The following is a 17163-nucleotide window of genomic DNA, read 5'->3' as shown; positions in this document are numbered from 1 at the left end:
TAATTATGTGGTATTTGTTCATCAATAGTTGGTTATTGTAAGAGGATGCTTATTAACCTTCTCTCTAAGTGGGTTACCAAATATTGATCAAATTTGGGTAAAATTTTAATTGATAAAATATCATAAACATTATATTATATTTTATTTTAAATTATAATTACACTGTGATTTAAATCATTTAAACCTAGTTAGATATTTTTGTTATAGGGACAAATAAATAATTCAATATCCTTTCTTTTTGGATATTGAATTTTTCATTAAGACAAGATACGATTACGTTCAGACATATGTCTAATTCTATGCTGTCTCTCTCTTAGTCCAAGTCTTAAGGCAAGAGAACATACAAAGTGCTGAAGGAGAAAGTCTGGGCAAAATTGGCCAAATAGATCGGTTGAGTAAAAAAAATTAACCCATTAAATAATCTCCAAAATTAATTTAAGATTTATGTCATATGTTACGGTCATGACGAGTTTATCCAAATAATATTTTTTCTTATTTAAACTCATCACTTCAAAAAATATAATTTTTTTATTAAAATTTATTAAATATAACTTTTTATTAAAATTTGACACAGCATGGTGATAAATTATAATAAAAATATATATTTTATTAAACTCATCACGAAGTGACTAATTATAAATCAATGTAATAAACACAGTAGATCTCAAATTAATTTTAAAAGTGATTAAATGAACCAATAATTTTACTTGCTTAACTTATTGGGCCAAATTTGCCGAAAATTTCCGAAAGTCTTGCTAGCCGTGTCCGTGGGACAGGTTGGGCCTTCTCTTTCTTTTTTAGCCATGGCAACGGAGCCATTGAAAGCGGATATTGTCAAATTCAACCTCATTTATAATTCGAAATTAAGGTATTAAGATAAAATTAAAAAAATAATTAAAAAAAATATTACATGAATTAATTTTTAAGAGGAGTTAAAAGTGAAAGTTTTCTAGTTAATCAAAGTGAAAATTTACAATTTAAGGCCTTCGTACAAATAACAAGAATCTGTAACCCAATACAAAGACCTCAGCCTTTGATGCGCCTCAATGCAAGGTAAGCCAACAACCTATATCCTACGAACATTAGGATCAAGATTCCGACACTCAGTTCAGGCCTAATTTGCCCCGCGATGTCCTGATCGATGAACTTGCAGCTAACCATATCGCTTCCGGGATGCGAGCAGCCCAGCATGGACGAGACTTTCTTTCCGTCGCCGTATTGAACATTGATAAACAGCTTATAGCTGTAATATGTAGTAGAAGTATACTTGATCCATGCCATACATGATGGCACCTTGTGCACGTAGTATCCTCCAGTTAGAACAAATGCTAGCATTGTGACTGTAACTATGGTTGAAGCCTGTTTGGCATCCATGATCAATGCGCCTAACGCGAGCCCGAGCCCTTGAGAGTCGAGCACGTACCCGAGAAGAACCAACAATGTCAGCAGAAATTCGACCAAATTGGGTTTCAATCCGGCCATCCAATATGTTACGAGAAGGAAAACCGTGGGGAGAACGAGTTCCATCGAGAGGTCTCCAATTATCCGTGCCATGAAATAGGAAGATAAAGTGTACATGCCCGAAGCACGCTCTTTCATGAAGATGGCACGTTCTTGAGGAAACGCAAATACTGCATTAAACGATGGCAACACGCCCCAAAAGATGGAAAAGAAGAAGAGGAGACCGAGGCGGTCTTGGATATCTTGATAATCCGAATGCCACCACATTAAACCGGCCAGTATCGCAGCAGTTATTACTTGGAACACTCTGAGGGTGTTGAAAGACTCTTGCTTTCTTTCTTTAAGGCTTCTTTGAAGAAGAATGCTAAATTGATAGAACCATGTAGAGAGATCGCGTTGGTTGCTAATCCGGCCTTGCTCGGAACAATGGCCGCCGCCGACGAGCGAATCTTTTCCCGAAACAGGGTTGGCCTCCATGCAAGCAGCTTTAACTTTTGGAGCCAGCAGGGTGTTGTAAGATGCACTCAGGGTTTGCTTTACGTTCGGCCTCTCTCCTTCACTCACACCATCAAGTTTACACACACCTGTACAATCATTAACTATAAATAAATTAGTGCAAATACTGCTTATACCAGAATAAGAAACAAAGGTTTCCTAAACGTAAAGAACATAATGCAATTTATTCCCCTACAAATTAGCATATATTCCTGAAAGTGATTAAAATAAAGTTCTATTACTTCAAATAATAAAGCAGAGCGGCCGAAAGTATAAAATATCTGTCCAAAACCTTAGAATATTACTTAAATCCACAAGTAGTGTGAAGAACAGGAACTCTGAGCATATGCCTAATGTAACGTGTAAAAATATGGATGAACATGTGTGGACTCAAAGCACTTGGAATATTCTACAAGTTATACAGAAATAAAAATGAAAGATAATTAAGAATATGGGTAAAGTTGGTGGAGTGGGATTAGATTTCCTTTACAGCAGGTCACAAAAATATCAACAACAGTAAAATTGGGTTTGAAAATTCAAAAAGTAAACAGACAACAACTGAGTTGCTCCCCATTACGAAATTAAAGAAACTGAGTTGCAGTGCCAGTGCCAGTGCCACTCAGTCTGGTGCTGCCCCCCCCCCCCCCGCCACGGCCACTATAGTTGGGCCATCACTTGCTTTTTATGACTTTGGTTGTAAAAACAAAAGTGCTGGTCTTCAGAATTCCATAGTTGGACTTAAAGAAAGGGGTTTCAGATCAGTCTTTTATAATGAGGGAGGAAGGCCAAATTTGGACAGGTGTAAAGCTGGCATAGGACAGCCTATGGGACCCGATGTAGCAATTATTTGATAAGGTGTTTTAAGAATTATTGGCTAAGACAAGCATGATAAGATGTTTGCTAACGCTATCAATGGCGTCATTTGTCACAAATACTAAAACCTCCCTACAGATCATCATGTCCAAGACTCCCAACTCTAATACCATAAACTCCCATGTACTATTCGTCTTGCTATTATGGGCATTAAAGAGACTACAAATATTCCAACAAGACGAGATACTAGATCTCTTTATAAATTAAATTGAAAGTTAGAATTATAAAATTGTGAATGAAATAAATTGGACGAGATAATCATGATCATATTAGGTCTATTTAGGCCTTAAAGCCTAATGTTTAGGTAAAATGTTTTTAGCTAGTTGGTGACCCTCAAGCAGATGACACTAGAGTTTTTGACCAATAATTGAAGTGTTTCTAGACAATTTAAGTAGCAAATTAGGCAGCTAATCAAGGCAGACAATGGCCAGGCCACAGCTGATGGAATGGATGATCAAATTTGTGGTTCATAATTTATCCCATGAGCTAAGCTGGAGGCATCAACCACAGTGCACTGGCTATGCAAAATCTTGATCGAGAAAAAAGAGGCAGATTTCTACGGAGGGGTCATTGGAAAAGACAGATACAAGAATATCGCGCCATCTACACCTTAAAATTATGGTGTCGTTACCTTTAATTGTCAACTTTCTGTTTCCAACAAATTAAAACCAAGTATAATTAATCTACTGACCCACCACTATTTGGCAATATTTCTTTTCATATCTTTTCTCCCAGCTAATATAGAATCTATATCTACAGTAAGTACACAACGACAGATTCGTCTTCTAAACGAAACTAGAAACGAAGTGAGTTCAGTTCATTCACTGTTCGAGTTAACTAGGCTAACTCATGTAATAATAGAAAGCAAACAGTACTTGTAAAAACAGATGACGTACCGTTTGCGAGATCAAGGAGGAAATCCGCTGGATTCATGGGGAAAGACGGTGAGAATCCAATCGACTCAAAGTAACCCATAGCTTCACTTCCCTTACCGAAATACAAGCTCCTTCCTTCGCTCAAGACCAACACTGAGACAAACGACTGATAAACTCGGCTAGACGGTTGGTGCATGGATGTTACTATGGTCTTCCCCTTTTGAGCCAACGAACCCAAAATTGAAACCAACCGATGAGCCGCTGTCGAGTCCAAACCCGACGTCGGTTCATCGAGAATAAGCAGACTAGGGTTTATAAGCATTTCATGAGCTATGCTCACTCTTTTCCGTTCTCCACCCGAAATTCCACGTATAAAACTATTCCCGATTATTGTGTTCTCACATTTCGACAACCCCAACTCGAACAAAACCGATTCGGCCACCAAAATCTTGTCCTTGACCGATAATGTTTTCGGCAACCTTAAAAGAGAGCAAAACACCAAGGTTTCACGAACCGTCAAGTGAGGGTATAGAACATCGTCTTGGGTAACGAATCCCGTGCATTTGGCTATTTGTCTGCTCGGTTTTCTGTTGTTGGCAAGCATGGTGCCGGAGAAATTACCATGGCCGTGTTGGAGCCTCCCGGCCAAGGCATTGAGGAGAGTAGATTTACCGCTGCCTGAAGGACCGAGGATAGCCAACATTTCTCCCGGTGAAACCATGCCCGTGATGTTGTTCAATATCGTTTTCTCTTCATTCCTACTCGTTGATCCCTGATCGGACGGTCTCGATGAGCCATGGGTGAGCAAGCGTTTAATGCTGCTACCCTGTGTATTGGTCCCTTGTACCTTCACCTTGAAACACACGTCGATGAACTGCATGAAACGAAAAACAGATAAGAAGAATATCAAAAAAGGTCAAATAAAACGAGTCAATGTACAGTTGACTCGGGCAGTTCAACACACTGAACTCACTCCAGATTTTTTTCTCTTTTTTTACCTTGAGAGTGATAGGATAACAAGAAGCCATTAATGAAGGGAGGTGATCACGCGAATCTCGAGAACCATCTTTTGAATAACGTGGGACATCCCCATCGAGAGCTTCCAAATCACCAAAACCCGGCATTATTGCCTCTTTCAACTCACCTTTGCTTATTAGGTTTCCTTTTTTTTTCTTCCTCGGAAAGGAAAAGAAAATGTGATTGTAAAGAGAAATGAAGGGGAGATGAGGGAGAAGGGGTATTTATGTAGGTAAAAAAGAGGGAGTGGGTGCCACGTCAAAGGAAACTGTCCGGTCCCAAAGCAAAAATGGGGTACGTGGAAGAATAACCTAACAGATGGCAGCTTGCCAACGCTGGTTCAAGGGAAGTGCCCTATTAAAGCCAATGTCCTTACCCTTCTCTCTCTTTCGTAACTAAGTGAAGCTGAAGTTGGAACCCAAAAAGTTCTTCGATGAGTGAAGAAATCCAGTGGAATCAATTATCACAAACGCTACTGGCTTGTCTGTAGCTCTATATATTTTCATACTTGTTAAACTCTGCTTTAATTTCTTATATTCTTTGTAGCTTTTATAATTATTTTAAATTTTTAGACATTTTATTTATAAATTTTTAAAATTCAAATTTAATTAGTAAATATAATTAAATATCTTTTACTAAAGTTATTGATGTGATGCTTTTAAATAGTGGTGTAAATTGTAATGGATATAAAATAAATAATTAGAATTGAATTTTAGATTTAAAAGATGATAAATTTCAAATACAAAAGATCACAGGGATTAAGAGCACGTTTTAACCTAACGAATTAGAGACAAAATAAAACTTTCAACTTTATCAGCATCAATGATCAATAGTGATTCTTGTCTGTCAACTTGTGTTCACCTGTAATGCAATTAATTGATTTGGGCCATTACAAATTGAAAACCTATAGAGTCGGGATTAGATTGCCTGCCTTATCGAAAACCTCGAGTCGGGATTATCAATTGAAAACACTGCAACTCTGTGAGTAAGAAATCAAGTCTAAGCACACCACATATCTGCAAACACACAGTTTAGCCGTTACAGTCTGCAAGAAACTCCATTACACCTGGTCATATGCCTTGGACATATCTAATTTTATGGACTCGTCTTCTCGTCTATCTCATGATCGCCTTTTTATAGAATGTATGACATCAGAAGCAACCATCATATTATCTGTTAGGCTTGGAATAAATGCACTCTGATACTGTCAGCCAAGGCTTAAGTCCAGTTCTCAGAATTTTCGACTATATCTTGAAGCTGGCAGCACGCAAACTGGTCCAACCAGAATCAATTATCTTTTATATTAGTTATATTTCATTATTGATATGTGAGAAATTACTTTTACAATGAGAGTGGTCATAGATAATCATATTTAAATTAATTTTACATCATATAAATGAATATTAATCTTATATATACAAGAGAAAGTTGGCATAAGAGTTTGATTAATTATCAATTAATGGTAATTTAGTCAACTCATCAAGTAAATAGATTAAATAAGTACGGATCGAATATAAAAAAATGGAGTTGTGGGGAGAGTCTTACAAAAAGAAGGACAGATGTTGAAATTTAAGCCGCATGGTGGTGGGATAGATAGAAAGATAAATGGTACTAAAAGGTAAAGAATGAAAACTTCTGGTCCTAAAAAAGCACAAAAAAGGGGGCAGCTTTTAATTTGAGAAGAGACACGTCAGGGCTGACCTCTTATCTCCGCTTTTGCTAAGTTGACACCTCCGCCTTTTTTCCGACTGTGACGTCCACCTCAATTTCCTAAAGTTGAACATCGATCCTCTATTTTTAAAATTACTTTTAAATAATTTATAATATTATATTTTTTAAAATATAATTTGACATTATTTTTTTATATAATTATCGGTATCTAGATCTATTGCTTGACTAATCTGAATCGGGTATTACAAAAGTAAAGATAATCTTCTCAACTCAGTTTACTCTATTCTCAATTGGACCCTTGACCTTGTTTAAGGGATCTAATGTCTCATCCCATTAAACCAATCGGTTATTGGTATATAATTTGAATTATATTAACCAAAGAATCCTTATGTCTTAATGTATTTAAATTTGTATATAGAATTTTGATTCCATCAAATTTGTCCGAGCCCATTGATGAACCCTAAATACAGATCACCCCCAAAGCGTTGGTTAGGGTTGGGGCTTTTCTTAATTGGGCTGCGACAGGAAACATAAATACAGTGGTGGTGGTCCTCCTCCTCTCACATGTGTGGGCAGCGGTAACACGTGTCAAGTAGAGGGCTAAAGTGGCAGGTGATGCCCACTAATCCCATCTCACTCCACTACCTTTTATTTGCATAAAAAAAAATGAAAACTGGATTCTGTGTCTGCCCGTAGGGTAAATGCAAACGATGGAGGCATGGGATGTGAAGGCAGATTTTATTGGACCGTTTTCATCTTTCAGCCTTTGAACTCACTTGGCCTGAGATGGTCGGTAGTGACCGGAATTCTTTTTTTACTTTGCTAAAGCCACCGATAAATTGGGGTGATGGGCGGGGTGAGGTTGTTGATAGAGATGGGCCACAACCGACAACGTCACTCTCAACATCCAATCCTTTTATTCACAAATCCGATGAACACATTCATCACCACAGTGCCTCTCCACAGTTACTTAAAAATCAATGAAAAAAAAACCATGTAAATCTACACTAATTGTTCGTGTAAATATTAAAATAAATAAATATCTAAACATTTTAAATTACTTCAAAATTAGGTGTACATCACTTGCAATAAACGTGAGAGGCAGATCAATTTGAAGGTATAGAAATATATAAATGTGAAGATGACACATTAGAAAGCAGCCAACCAGCAAAAAAGGGTTCAATTGAGTTGCAACTAACACTGTTTCTATTTGCTGACACCATATCTTAACCTAAGACACGTTTTAAGCCAAATCTTGCTTTAAAAAACACTCTTCCAAGTTGATAATATAAATACAAATTTTATACTTCACTAAGAAATCTATCTCTACTTGTTTCAGATGCTTCAATTGGAATCATTGTTTTATGGGGGGGGGGGGACTGTTGTCTTTTGAAAGGTACAAATTTTATATGTTGCACCAATCTGTCGTAAATTATAATATGGTGTAAATTATTTATAATATTTCAATCCCTTAAATCGAAGATTATTGTATTTAAGTACCTTTGAATCAACATCATGAATGTTATAATTACGACTATACTAATTGAGCTAATGTTCAATCTAACTCAGATTTGGGGTAGAGTAATTGAGTTCATATAATACAGTATATACAATGAGAAACTAAAACTATACCTGGGGATTCAGGCAAAGGCAATATGATAATATAGTACTGCTAAAGTTGTGCGCAACTTTGTTCTTCACATCTCATACGACTTCATTGTTTACACAATCTACTAATAACACATTTTTAGCCTGCTTTTTACTATCAATTACTTCACCCCCTTTCTTTTGTTCTGTCTTTTCTCCTTTCAATACACATGGTAGATAAAAGCTTTCATCTACTGACTTGACACAGCAAGATCAGCCCGTGGCAGCTACTCGGTAATTAGCATCTGAATTTCGTTCGTCGGCATCGGAAGCTGAAATAACAAACATGGGATGAAAATGAACCACAAGTCAAATCTCAACAGTCCAGAAAGGGAAACTCTATATATTGGAGTAAAAAATAAATGTAGTAATGGATTTATCGGCATTAAGCTGAGTAGTTTACAAATGATGTTTTCTCATGGCCTGAACTGCCCTATGAACACAAAAAGTAGTTAAGAAGAACCCAATTAGAGGTATGATTATGATGACATGCTAGATATCTCGAGTTATTAAACAAAGCTACCACCTTCATCGCAATATGAACAAGCAGAAAAGAGATCAAGTTACAGAATAGAGAAGCAATTGAATCTAGATCAAGGCATGCAGATACATACACAGATAGCACACAACATGACTTTATTGGTGGGTGCTGAGCATATAGTATATGTAGATAAATCTTTGTAGCCTACTTAGATAGTGTGTTAAGTTGGGTGAAGGAATTTTTACAGCTATTTTTAGCACTTTGTTCATGTCCATTCTGATCTTGCTCCTGCACTACTATTTCGACGTTAAGAACAAAACAAGCACATGCCATGTCAACGTTTTTAAATATGCTAAAAAATCTTTGACCATTTTTCCATGATTCAAGGGGCATAATTATGCCATATATCTATTTATGACGTGAAGAAGCATTCAGGAGCAAAAGAAGTTTCAAGACATCATACTGGACGGTGAAACATATTGCATGGATACAAGGAAAATAAACAGTAGGATGAGGATTTTAACTATGATGTCCATTATAATACAACCCCAGGAAAAAATGACATCTTAAATTCAGGTAAAACTATTTTCCTTGTATCTTCAGGAAGCTAAATAGAAAAAACAATTTTGAATCTTAAATTAGATAGTCAATGACCAGGTACATTTAACTCTGAACCACGGAGCAACAAAAGTTGGACATGGATGATGTATCTTCCATCTACATGAGCCTCCAGTCAGGGAAATAGCCAGGATGATAGATTGAGGGAAAATATAAATAGTAATAAAAATGGATCAAAGTCTAATTGTTAAGACAAAATTTAAAATTTGGGGGTTAGGATTTAATTTACTTGAATTTAAATTTGACAGGGATCTAATAAGTATTTAAACAGAAACAATGAGGATATTGCATATTTTGTCTAATATCAAAATCGAGAGGGACCTAGTAAGTATTTAAACCGAAAAATGGGAGTCAGCTTGATTTCCCTAGTTTCTAAACTAATAGAGACCTTAGAAGTAATTAAACCCAAAGGTTTAGGAAGCCAGGGCTTAATATGCATAGTTTGAAAATCTGGCCTAAGATAAGTTGAATCTAATTTTTTAGGGGTGAAGCCATGGTCCCTCCCACAGTAAACGTGGCACCATCGCTGCCTCCGGTATACAATAAAATTTGAAACCTAATAATGATAATTTTGAGGAAAGAGTCGAATGACTCCAAGGACTACAACACTTTAAAATTCACATCCTTTTAGGGTGTCATGCACACATTTTCATACTGACTGGCGACTCTTCAGATTGGTTGTCAAGTATCGACTCATGCCATAGACTATAGTCTATAGTATAAAGCATAAGAGAAACCAACTCACTCAACAAAGTTGCTATTATTCTTTGCCTACCTCATGTTCCCCCCTACTCTCCTTCATGAAGTAGAGATAGAAAAACTAAAGTTCCCAACAACTTGATTACTCACAAGGAATAAATGCTTGCGTGGAAAAAGGGGAATAAATGCTTGTAAAATTGTTATGTTCTAAACTGTGTCATTTGGAAGTTGTTTGATGAAACAAAATAGCATTAGCAATGACAAAAAGGGGTTAAAGAGGACAATGTGATGATTAGAAATACCGTCCCACTCCCCATTCAACATATGAATGACCTCTACGTTGCAAGGCTATTCACTTATGTTGTAATATCTAGTGTCCAACATCATATGCGACACATGAATATATGAATATAAACTTCAAGATCCTCAAAGTACACCATCTCTGAAACCGACACATGAGTCGGTGTTACATAGAATAACCCTACAGGTGATCTTACAGAATTTCGAAGGCCATCTTGTTTTTGGGGAAACGCATTTTGTTCTTCTGATTTTCCATGTTTACTTTTACTCTAAATATGATAATTGAAACGATATAAATGCTAATTATAAGGTTGCCTTTATTTTCCAAGTTTTTCAGAAAAGCAGATAATCAACTAATACAAGGATTCTAATACCTCTGCTACACGATCAACCAACTCCAATAAGAAAGGAAATGAATTTAAAAGGTAAGTCCTGAAGTTCAGTTGAAACATGCCCAACTACAAGAATCTAGATACAGAAAATTAAGGCAGTACCTGAAGAACTGATTTCCAAGAATATTCACAAGAGCCCGCAACCCCATCACGGCAAGAATGGACGGTCTTGAATTGGTCAATGTCGAGCTTCTTGTTGATGAATCCAACTTGGAAATAGATGGAATCAGATGGCGGCAAATCGACCTTGATTTCATCCACATCGAGCCACAGGAAGAGCCGCTTCACCTGAATGCCTTTCAAATCAGTGATGGAGCCATAACCCAGTTTTCCAGTGATGGTTTTCTCGTAGTAGACCAAGTAGTCGAATTGAATATAGCAAGGGCTGTCCAGCATGACAATAAACCTCCCGTCTTCGTGAAGGACGTAGTCGGTGACTGTGCTGGGTATAAGCCCACTGGGGAGACTGTATTTGGGAAGGATCTCCCAGACTGTGGACGGAGCAGGCTGAGGCTCAAGGCCCCATATAGATCTGGAAATTGAAAAGAGGAAGATCAGAGCTAAACCCAGATGGGAATTCAAGTCTTTAGCGGCCATGGACGGAAGTTTGGACGAAGATGAAAAGCAATAGAAATGATCAGTGAAGACTTCGATTTTGGCCCGTCTCTTGTTCTTCTTGGTTTTATTTTTACCTTTAAATGCTCTTTTTTGGATAAATGAATTTGGGGAGTTTTATTTTATTATTGGAATAAGGCCTGGGCTTAACAGAAATCAACATGCTTTTCTATTTGCCTCCGCTTGATTTTGAATATAATAGGGAGTTTATCTAATTTTATCAAAAATAAATTTTTATTTTTATCAAATTTCTTATTTTATTTTATAAATTTGAAGACAGTACTATAGACAAATTATTCCTCCAAATGTTTATTTCAATACTTGTAAAAAAATAGTCATCAATTTCATGAATAATATAATAAAATACTAAATATCATTTTGATCAAGTTAAACGAACATTTTATATTTAGAATAGATTATATGTATACTTATAACTACCGATACTTTTAAACATTCTGTTCTATCTAGTTTTAATACTTTCTGGGAGTTTCGATATTTTCTGGGAGTTTCGATATTCGTATCCAAAAAACTCATTTTTACCCCCAAAACGAAGCACAAGTATCGATATTATCCCCACAGTATCAATACTTTACCTGCAGAAGCCATAAAGCAAGCACGAAAACATCTATTTTTCAAAACCAAAGACCCTAGTGAGGTTCTTAAACATTCTTAAAGTCTTATTTGTTATTAAAAGAGCATAAATAAGGCTTTAATACACACTAAGAAAAATAAAAACACATGCTTAAACTAAACTTCTTCCAAATGATTCTACAACTGATATGGAAAAGCTAATAGTATGTTACCTGAATTTTCTGGATGCTAGAACACTTCTTAAATCAACTAGGGATCCACTCTTCCTTTTCCCTTGGCTTTAACTCTCTCTTCAACCTCTTTAATTAATCAAGGTATAATATGGATTACTTACTTAACTAGGTGTAGGATAAAACTTAGATACACTCCCTACAACTCAAACACTCTCCTAAAATGACTTCAAAAACTTGATTTCTAAAAATTCATAAAAACCCATTTTTGAAAAACTAAGCCAAACCTTGAAATTAAGGGATCTAATGGAAGCTTACAGGATGAAGAATAGATTTCTTACTTTGATTGCTTCAATCTAGGCTTAGGTTTCCTTAGAGCTTGATCTTGGCTAAGTAGAATAAATAAGGAAGAAGAGTCTGGAGAAGAAGAAAACGGGAAGATATTTTTAGGGAATGACTCACGTGAAAAATAAGGAGATAAGGGGCATTTTAACTTTTAAAACAAGTTACGGGTAAACTACACTTTTGGTCTTTCTCCCTTTAAGTCATTTTTAAAAACACCACTATCCTTTAACTATTGGGTCAATCTAAGCCCAATACCCTTTTTAAACTGGTCCAACTATCTTAAGAGGTCTAACTGGCTTGACTTACGAGTCTTGAGTTGACCGAAACTACTAACCTGTAAATTGGGGCATTACAGTGCTTCATGTAGAACTAAAATCATAACTTAAAGAAATATAAAAAAGTAAAGATAAAAAATTTGACCAATTATTAAAATATACTTATTCCATCTTATTTAAATTTTTAGAGACCATGAATAAAACATTTTAAATATTTTAACAGTTTTAAATAATTTAACCTAATAAAAATCATTTTGATATAGATTAAACACATATCATTTAAGTAAATAAGAGTTATATGAAAATACATTATGAATTCTAATATTATTGAAAGATAATATTTATATTCGATTTTAAATTAAAATAAATTGAAACATATTTATATATACAATTATTTAAATTGAATTATTTAAAGAGAAAATGATATTTTATTATTGAGAATGGTTTTGAATTCAAAGGGTTATATATAATTAAAATAATTTGTTCTAATATTTTAACAACAATTTGTAATACGATAATTTACGAGTAACTTTTTACTATTAAAATCTTACGTCATGAACTTATAGAGTAGTCTTAGTAATAAAAAAAATATTATTTTTTCTAAAGATCTTATATACAAATGGGTATGTTTACAAGGTGTATATGTATTGTTAATATATTAAAAAAATTCTGAATAAATATTATATGTAATCACTCCAAATTATTAAAAAAATTACATCATTAATTTTTTAACGGAAGATGATAATTAAAATATAATATTAAATATAATTTAAATAAATAATTGAGTGATGAAAACAAAAATTAAGTAATAGGTAGGTGACCAATAGAAAGTTTACCCAAGAAAATCATCTAAAGGGCATGCTAGATAAGTCTATTTCTGAAAGAAGTGAAGGCTCACTTCTTGCTTTGGCAGTGGGCACCGATAAGCAATGGCGTCCTCCGCAACCTTTACAACTTTGGTTCTCTCTTCTTCTTTCGCCACTCAGTGCAACATCTCAAATCATCACCACCAAAAGTCTTCTTTTTTTACTTCTCCAAAATCTCCCCTTTTCTCTCTCTCTAAACTTCTTTCTTTGAAGCTCACTTCCTCTTTTCTCCTCCCCAAAACACCCACATTTCCTACCATCCCAAAATATTCTGAATCCGACGCTGCCGTGGTCGATGTTGAACCTGATGACGTGGAGCCCGAGCTCGAACCCGAATCAGAATTCGAAGCAGTAGTAGAGTCAGAACCAGAACCAGAATCAGCTCAGGTTGTTAAGGCTTCCGAGGAAAAGCCTAAAAGGGAAGAGATTTTCGCTGTTGTTATGGTGAGTTATGGCTTTGGATTTAGATTATTATTTTTTGGATATGGCATTTTCAATTGTTATTAGTGTAATTTAGCTACTACCCTGAACGTAATTTTGGTTTTAATGCAGATTTCTGTTAGTCCTAACTACTAACAAAATTTCGTTGTCTGCTATGTGTTCGACTAATTACTTTGGTTTTGTTTTAGATTGGAGGTCGGCAATACATTGTTTTCCCTGGAAGATATCTCTACACCCAGAGGCTGAAAGGTGCAAATGTCAACGACAAGGTTGGTGATTCAGTTTTTTTGCTTCTTAAATCCTCTTCTGGATTCTTAATTACTTCAGGAGTCGTTTTCTTTGTTGGGATATTTGAATTCCTTGCACCATCAAGCATGGTTAAAACAAGCTTGCAATCATGATCTAGTTTGTAATGTTGTCACTTTTTCTTGCATTTTTGAGTTACATGGAAACCTTTACACTGGAAGTTACCTAAAGTGCAAAACGGTCTAGTATGCAATTGGTTGCAGAAGCATGCATGGTTATGCATGATCTTCGGGTCACAATTTGGATAGGGAAGCAAGGGAAATAACCAATAGTTGTACAAAGTAATTGGAATAAACCTAGGCTTCAATTATTTTGGAGACCTCATGAAATGGCGATGATGTTATCTTTTTCGGTAGATTTAATATTTGCAGCCAAATTTGTTCTGTATTGTAGTTGTTCAATATTTTTGAAGTGATTGCTGGATGGTGCATTCTCTTGGCCAGTGTATCTCCTACAATATTAGTCATTTGGCATGGATTTGAATTGACTAGAGGTGGCCCTTGAGGCCTTGACCATTTTCTTGGTCATGCTTTCCTTTTTCAAGCACTCATCTTTGTTAGAATTTAAAGTATTACTCCCTTCTATTACTTCCTTGCTAGCTTTGGGCATAGGCATGTTGTCAAATGTAGAGGACTACTGTTGGCTAATATATTTTCTATAAGAACCGGGGTGTTTTTTTTTAATCAAAGAATTGATCGAGTGTCCATTTGTTCGTTCATCCATGACATGACAATTTTGGATATTTAGTTTTCTTTGTTTGCAAATAAACAGAGCTAGTTTTAAGTATTTGGTTCTGGTCAATCAAGACTGTTATCTGTAGGTGAATGAGTTAACACCACTGAGCTTGGTTGCTGGAAAGAAAAATAAATGATTTGGACAATAGAAATTCACTTCATTGACCTAGTGTAAAGATTCTGGAAGGAATCATTGGACTTATTAAGTCTGTGAATTGCTAAGAAGCTGCAGCAAGCGGTAGATATCTAAAGAGCATAATGAAATATTTTCTGGTTACATTGAAAACCCACAGATGTATGTGAGAGCATACCTGAAAGTTCTGGTAACAATAATCTAAATGACATTTCTCTGATATAGTAATGCTCTACGTATATGAAAAAAAGAAGAGGACACATAAGTAACACTTTCCCAACAACCACAAACTTAATATTTTACAACAAAAGATGATGTGCAACATAAACTTAGTTCATGTGGTAAGAAGATTTGTGTTTGGACAGCGTTGTTATGTTCAACTTTCTTTGTAAATTACCATTTCTGTAACTCTTGAAACAGATGAGAAAAAGTTTAATTTCCTTGTTTTGACATGACTATGCAGCACTTCTATTGTGTTTTTGAAGTGTCAGAATCATACCACCATGATCTGATTTGAAAAACTCAGTTAAACTCTTTCTATTTTTATGATTTTAGAAAGAAAATGGATTTTTCTCACTACTACCAAAGTACAAGGAACATGAATGAAATGCATAACGTGAATTTGGGTCTGGGTACCTATTACCTAAATTTTAATAGCATTGTAACCCTCCAATGGTCAGAGATGGTGTTGTCTGGCTGTGTTACCATGTGTATCTCTTCCATCTCAAAACTCGTGTAAACTTCTCATTCCAGTGTGAAGTAATTTCATCACCAGTTTCATAGTCACATTTTGTTGTCTGCTTAAAAGCTTGAATTCGTTTTGTTTCACAGATTGTTCTAAACAAGGTATTGCTTGTGGGAACAAAAACAACCACGTATATTGGAAAACCTGTAGTAACTAATGCAGCTGTGCATGCTGTTGTTGAGGAGCAGGTATATCACCCATGATAATGTGTATTCACCTTTTTAAATATATTGGAAAACTTATGAATTCTCCTTTTACTTGTAGGGACTAAACCCAAAAGTTGTCGTCTTCAAGTACAAGAAGAAGAAAAATTATAGGAGAAATATTGGACATCGACAGGTATGACATCTTTGGCTTAACAAATTGTTTGGCGAACCGGCTGCTAAAATATTATTAGGATTCTGATTTCTACAGAAATATAATGTTTTATGTTGAATAAATAAATATTTTATTATGTGTTGTTATTCTATTTATCTATTTATTTTCCTTCTGCTGCATTCACAGAAGCAGTGAAATATGGTTAATTCTCTCGTCATCTAGTTCAACTCCACCAAATCAAAGGCTTCTTATCTTTCTTTGAATCATCTGTTGTCTCTTTTGATCCCGAGACCTCTTCCTGGCATTTTTCATTTGCCCATAGCTCTTGGAGCCATGAATTATTAGGCACAGGAATTTAGTTCTATCATCTATTTATCTAGTTTAACTATAGCAAGTTGCATTTGTACCCAACCAGTGGTAGTGGAGCCACAAACTTCGAACTGTTTGCTAGCATAGCTGCCGAGTCTGTGCAGTGTAGTCCTGGATATTATTACTTTCTTGATATTAGCAAATCTTTCTCGTAGGTGCATGATATTGACATATCTTTCTCATAGGTTCTAAATATATAAACTCACCATTTCTTATCTAAATATGTTCCACAAATTCACAGCAATTCGAGCTATGCTAAAAGAACATCTGTACATGTTTTTCTTCAACTTCATAATCTTATAATTCTTTTGATGATTTACCGTTGCAGCCAAATACTCGGATAAGGATAACAGGCATCACAGGCTACCTAGACTATCCTGCCGTTACACTCGACTCCTAAAATTCCTTTGAGGAGGATGGGGTTCTACGGAGTGTTAACTTTTGATTGTGTTATGGAGTTCCCTTTCCTCTTCTTCATCATTGTGTATTTCAAGTTGGTTTGTAGCTTGATATAACTATTAAGAAATCAACATTAATTGTCAAAATGATGTTTTTTTTAATGAAGTTTTGTTTACCAACCAGTTGTATTTCTAGTCCGGAGCTTGCATCGAATGTTCAAATATATTGAAGGAAATGCAAAGATTTCACATTTTAAATGTACAGGCTGGTTTGGTAACTGGAACTCTTTGGGGGTTATTTTGGATTCCCAGCAGATTTGATTGGGTT

The 17163-nt window shown here is 35.4% G+C and overlaps 3 protein-coding genes across 3 annotated transcripts; 1 reads left to right on the top strand and 2 right to left on the bottom strand.

Annotated features, from left to right (window-relative positions):
- Window positions 1–932: 932 nt before the first annotated feature.
- Window positions 933–4883, bottom strand: LOC120192978 (ABC transporter G family member 25-like). The gene is made up of 3 exons (XM_039195633.1): window positions 4703–4883; window positions 3726–4578; window positions 933–2045 (listed from the first exon to the last, which is right to left on the bottom strand). Exons 1-3 carry the CDS (start codon window positions 4826–4828, stop codon window positions 1027–1029), a joined length of 1998 nt encoding a protein of 665 aa, XP_039051564.1. The 5' UTR covers window positions 4829–4883; the 3' UTR covers window positions 933–1026.
- A 3315-nt stretch (window positions 4884–8198) lies between these two features.
- On the bottom strand, window positions 8199–11210 carry LOC120192999. Its single transcript, XM_039195641.1, has 2 exons — window positions 10632–11210; window positions 8199–8311 (listed from the first exon to the last, which is right to left on the bottom strand). The coding sequence occupies exons 1-2, from the start codon at window positions 11124–11126 to the stop codon at window positions 8267–8269; spliced, it is 540 nt and encodes a 179-aa protein (XP_039051572.1). The 5' UTR covers window positions 11127–11210; the 3' UTR covers window positions 8199–8266.
- A 2198-nt stretch (window positions 11211–13408) lies between these two features.
- Window positions 13409–17021, top strand: LOC120192989 (50S ribosomal protein L21, chloroplastic-like). The gene is made up of 5 exons (XM_039195638.1): window positions 13409–13835; window positions 14021–14101; window positions 15837–15938; window positions 16015–16089; window positions 16766–17021. The coding sequence occupies exons 1-5, from the start codon at window positions 13455–13457 to the stop codon at window positions 16835–16837; spliced, it is 711 nt and encodes a 236-aa protein (XP_039051569.1). The 5' UTR covers window positions 13409–13454; the 3' UTR covers window positions 16838–17021.
- The last annotated feature ends 142 nt before the right edge of the window (window positions 17022–17163 follow it).

Source organism: Hibiscus syriacus, unplaced genomic scaffold, assembly GCF_006381635.1.
Source record: "Hibiscus syriacus cultivar Baekdansim isolate YM2019G1 unplaced genomic scaffold, ASM638163v2 tig00004258_pilon, whole genome shotgun sequence".
In the NCBI taxonomy this organism is placed as follows: Eukaryota; Viridiplantae; Streptophyta; class Magnoliopsida; order Malvales; family Malvaceae; genus Hibiscus; species Hibiscus syriacus.
Note: the sequence above shows the minus strand (reverse complement) of the source record. Positions and strands in the feature narration are given on the sequence as shown.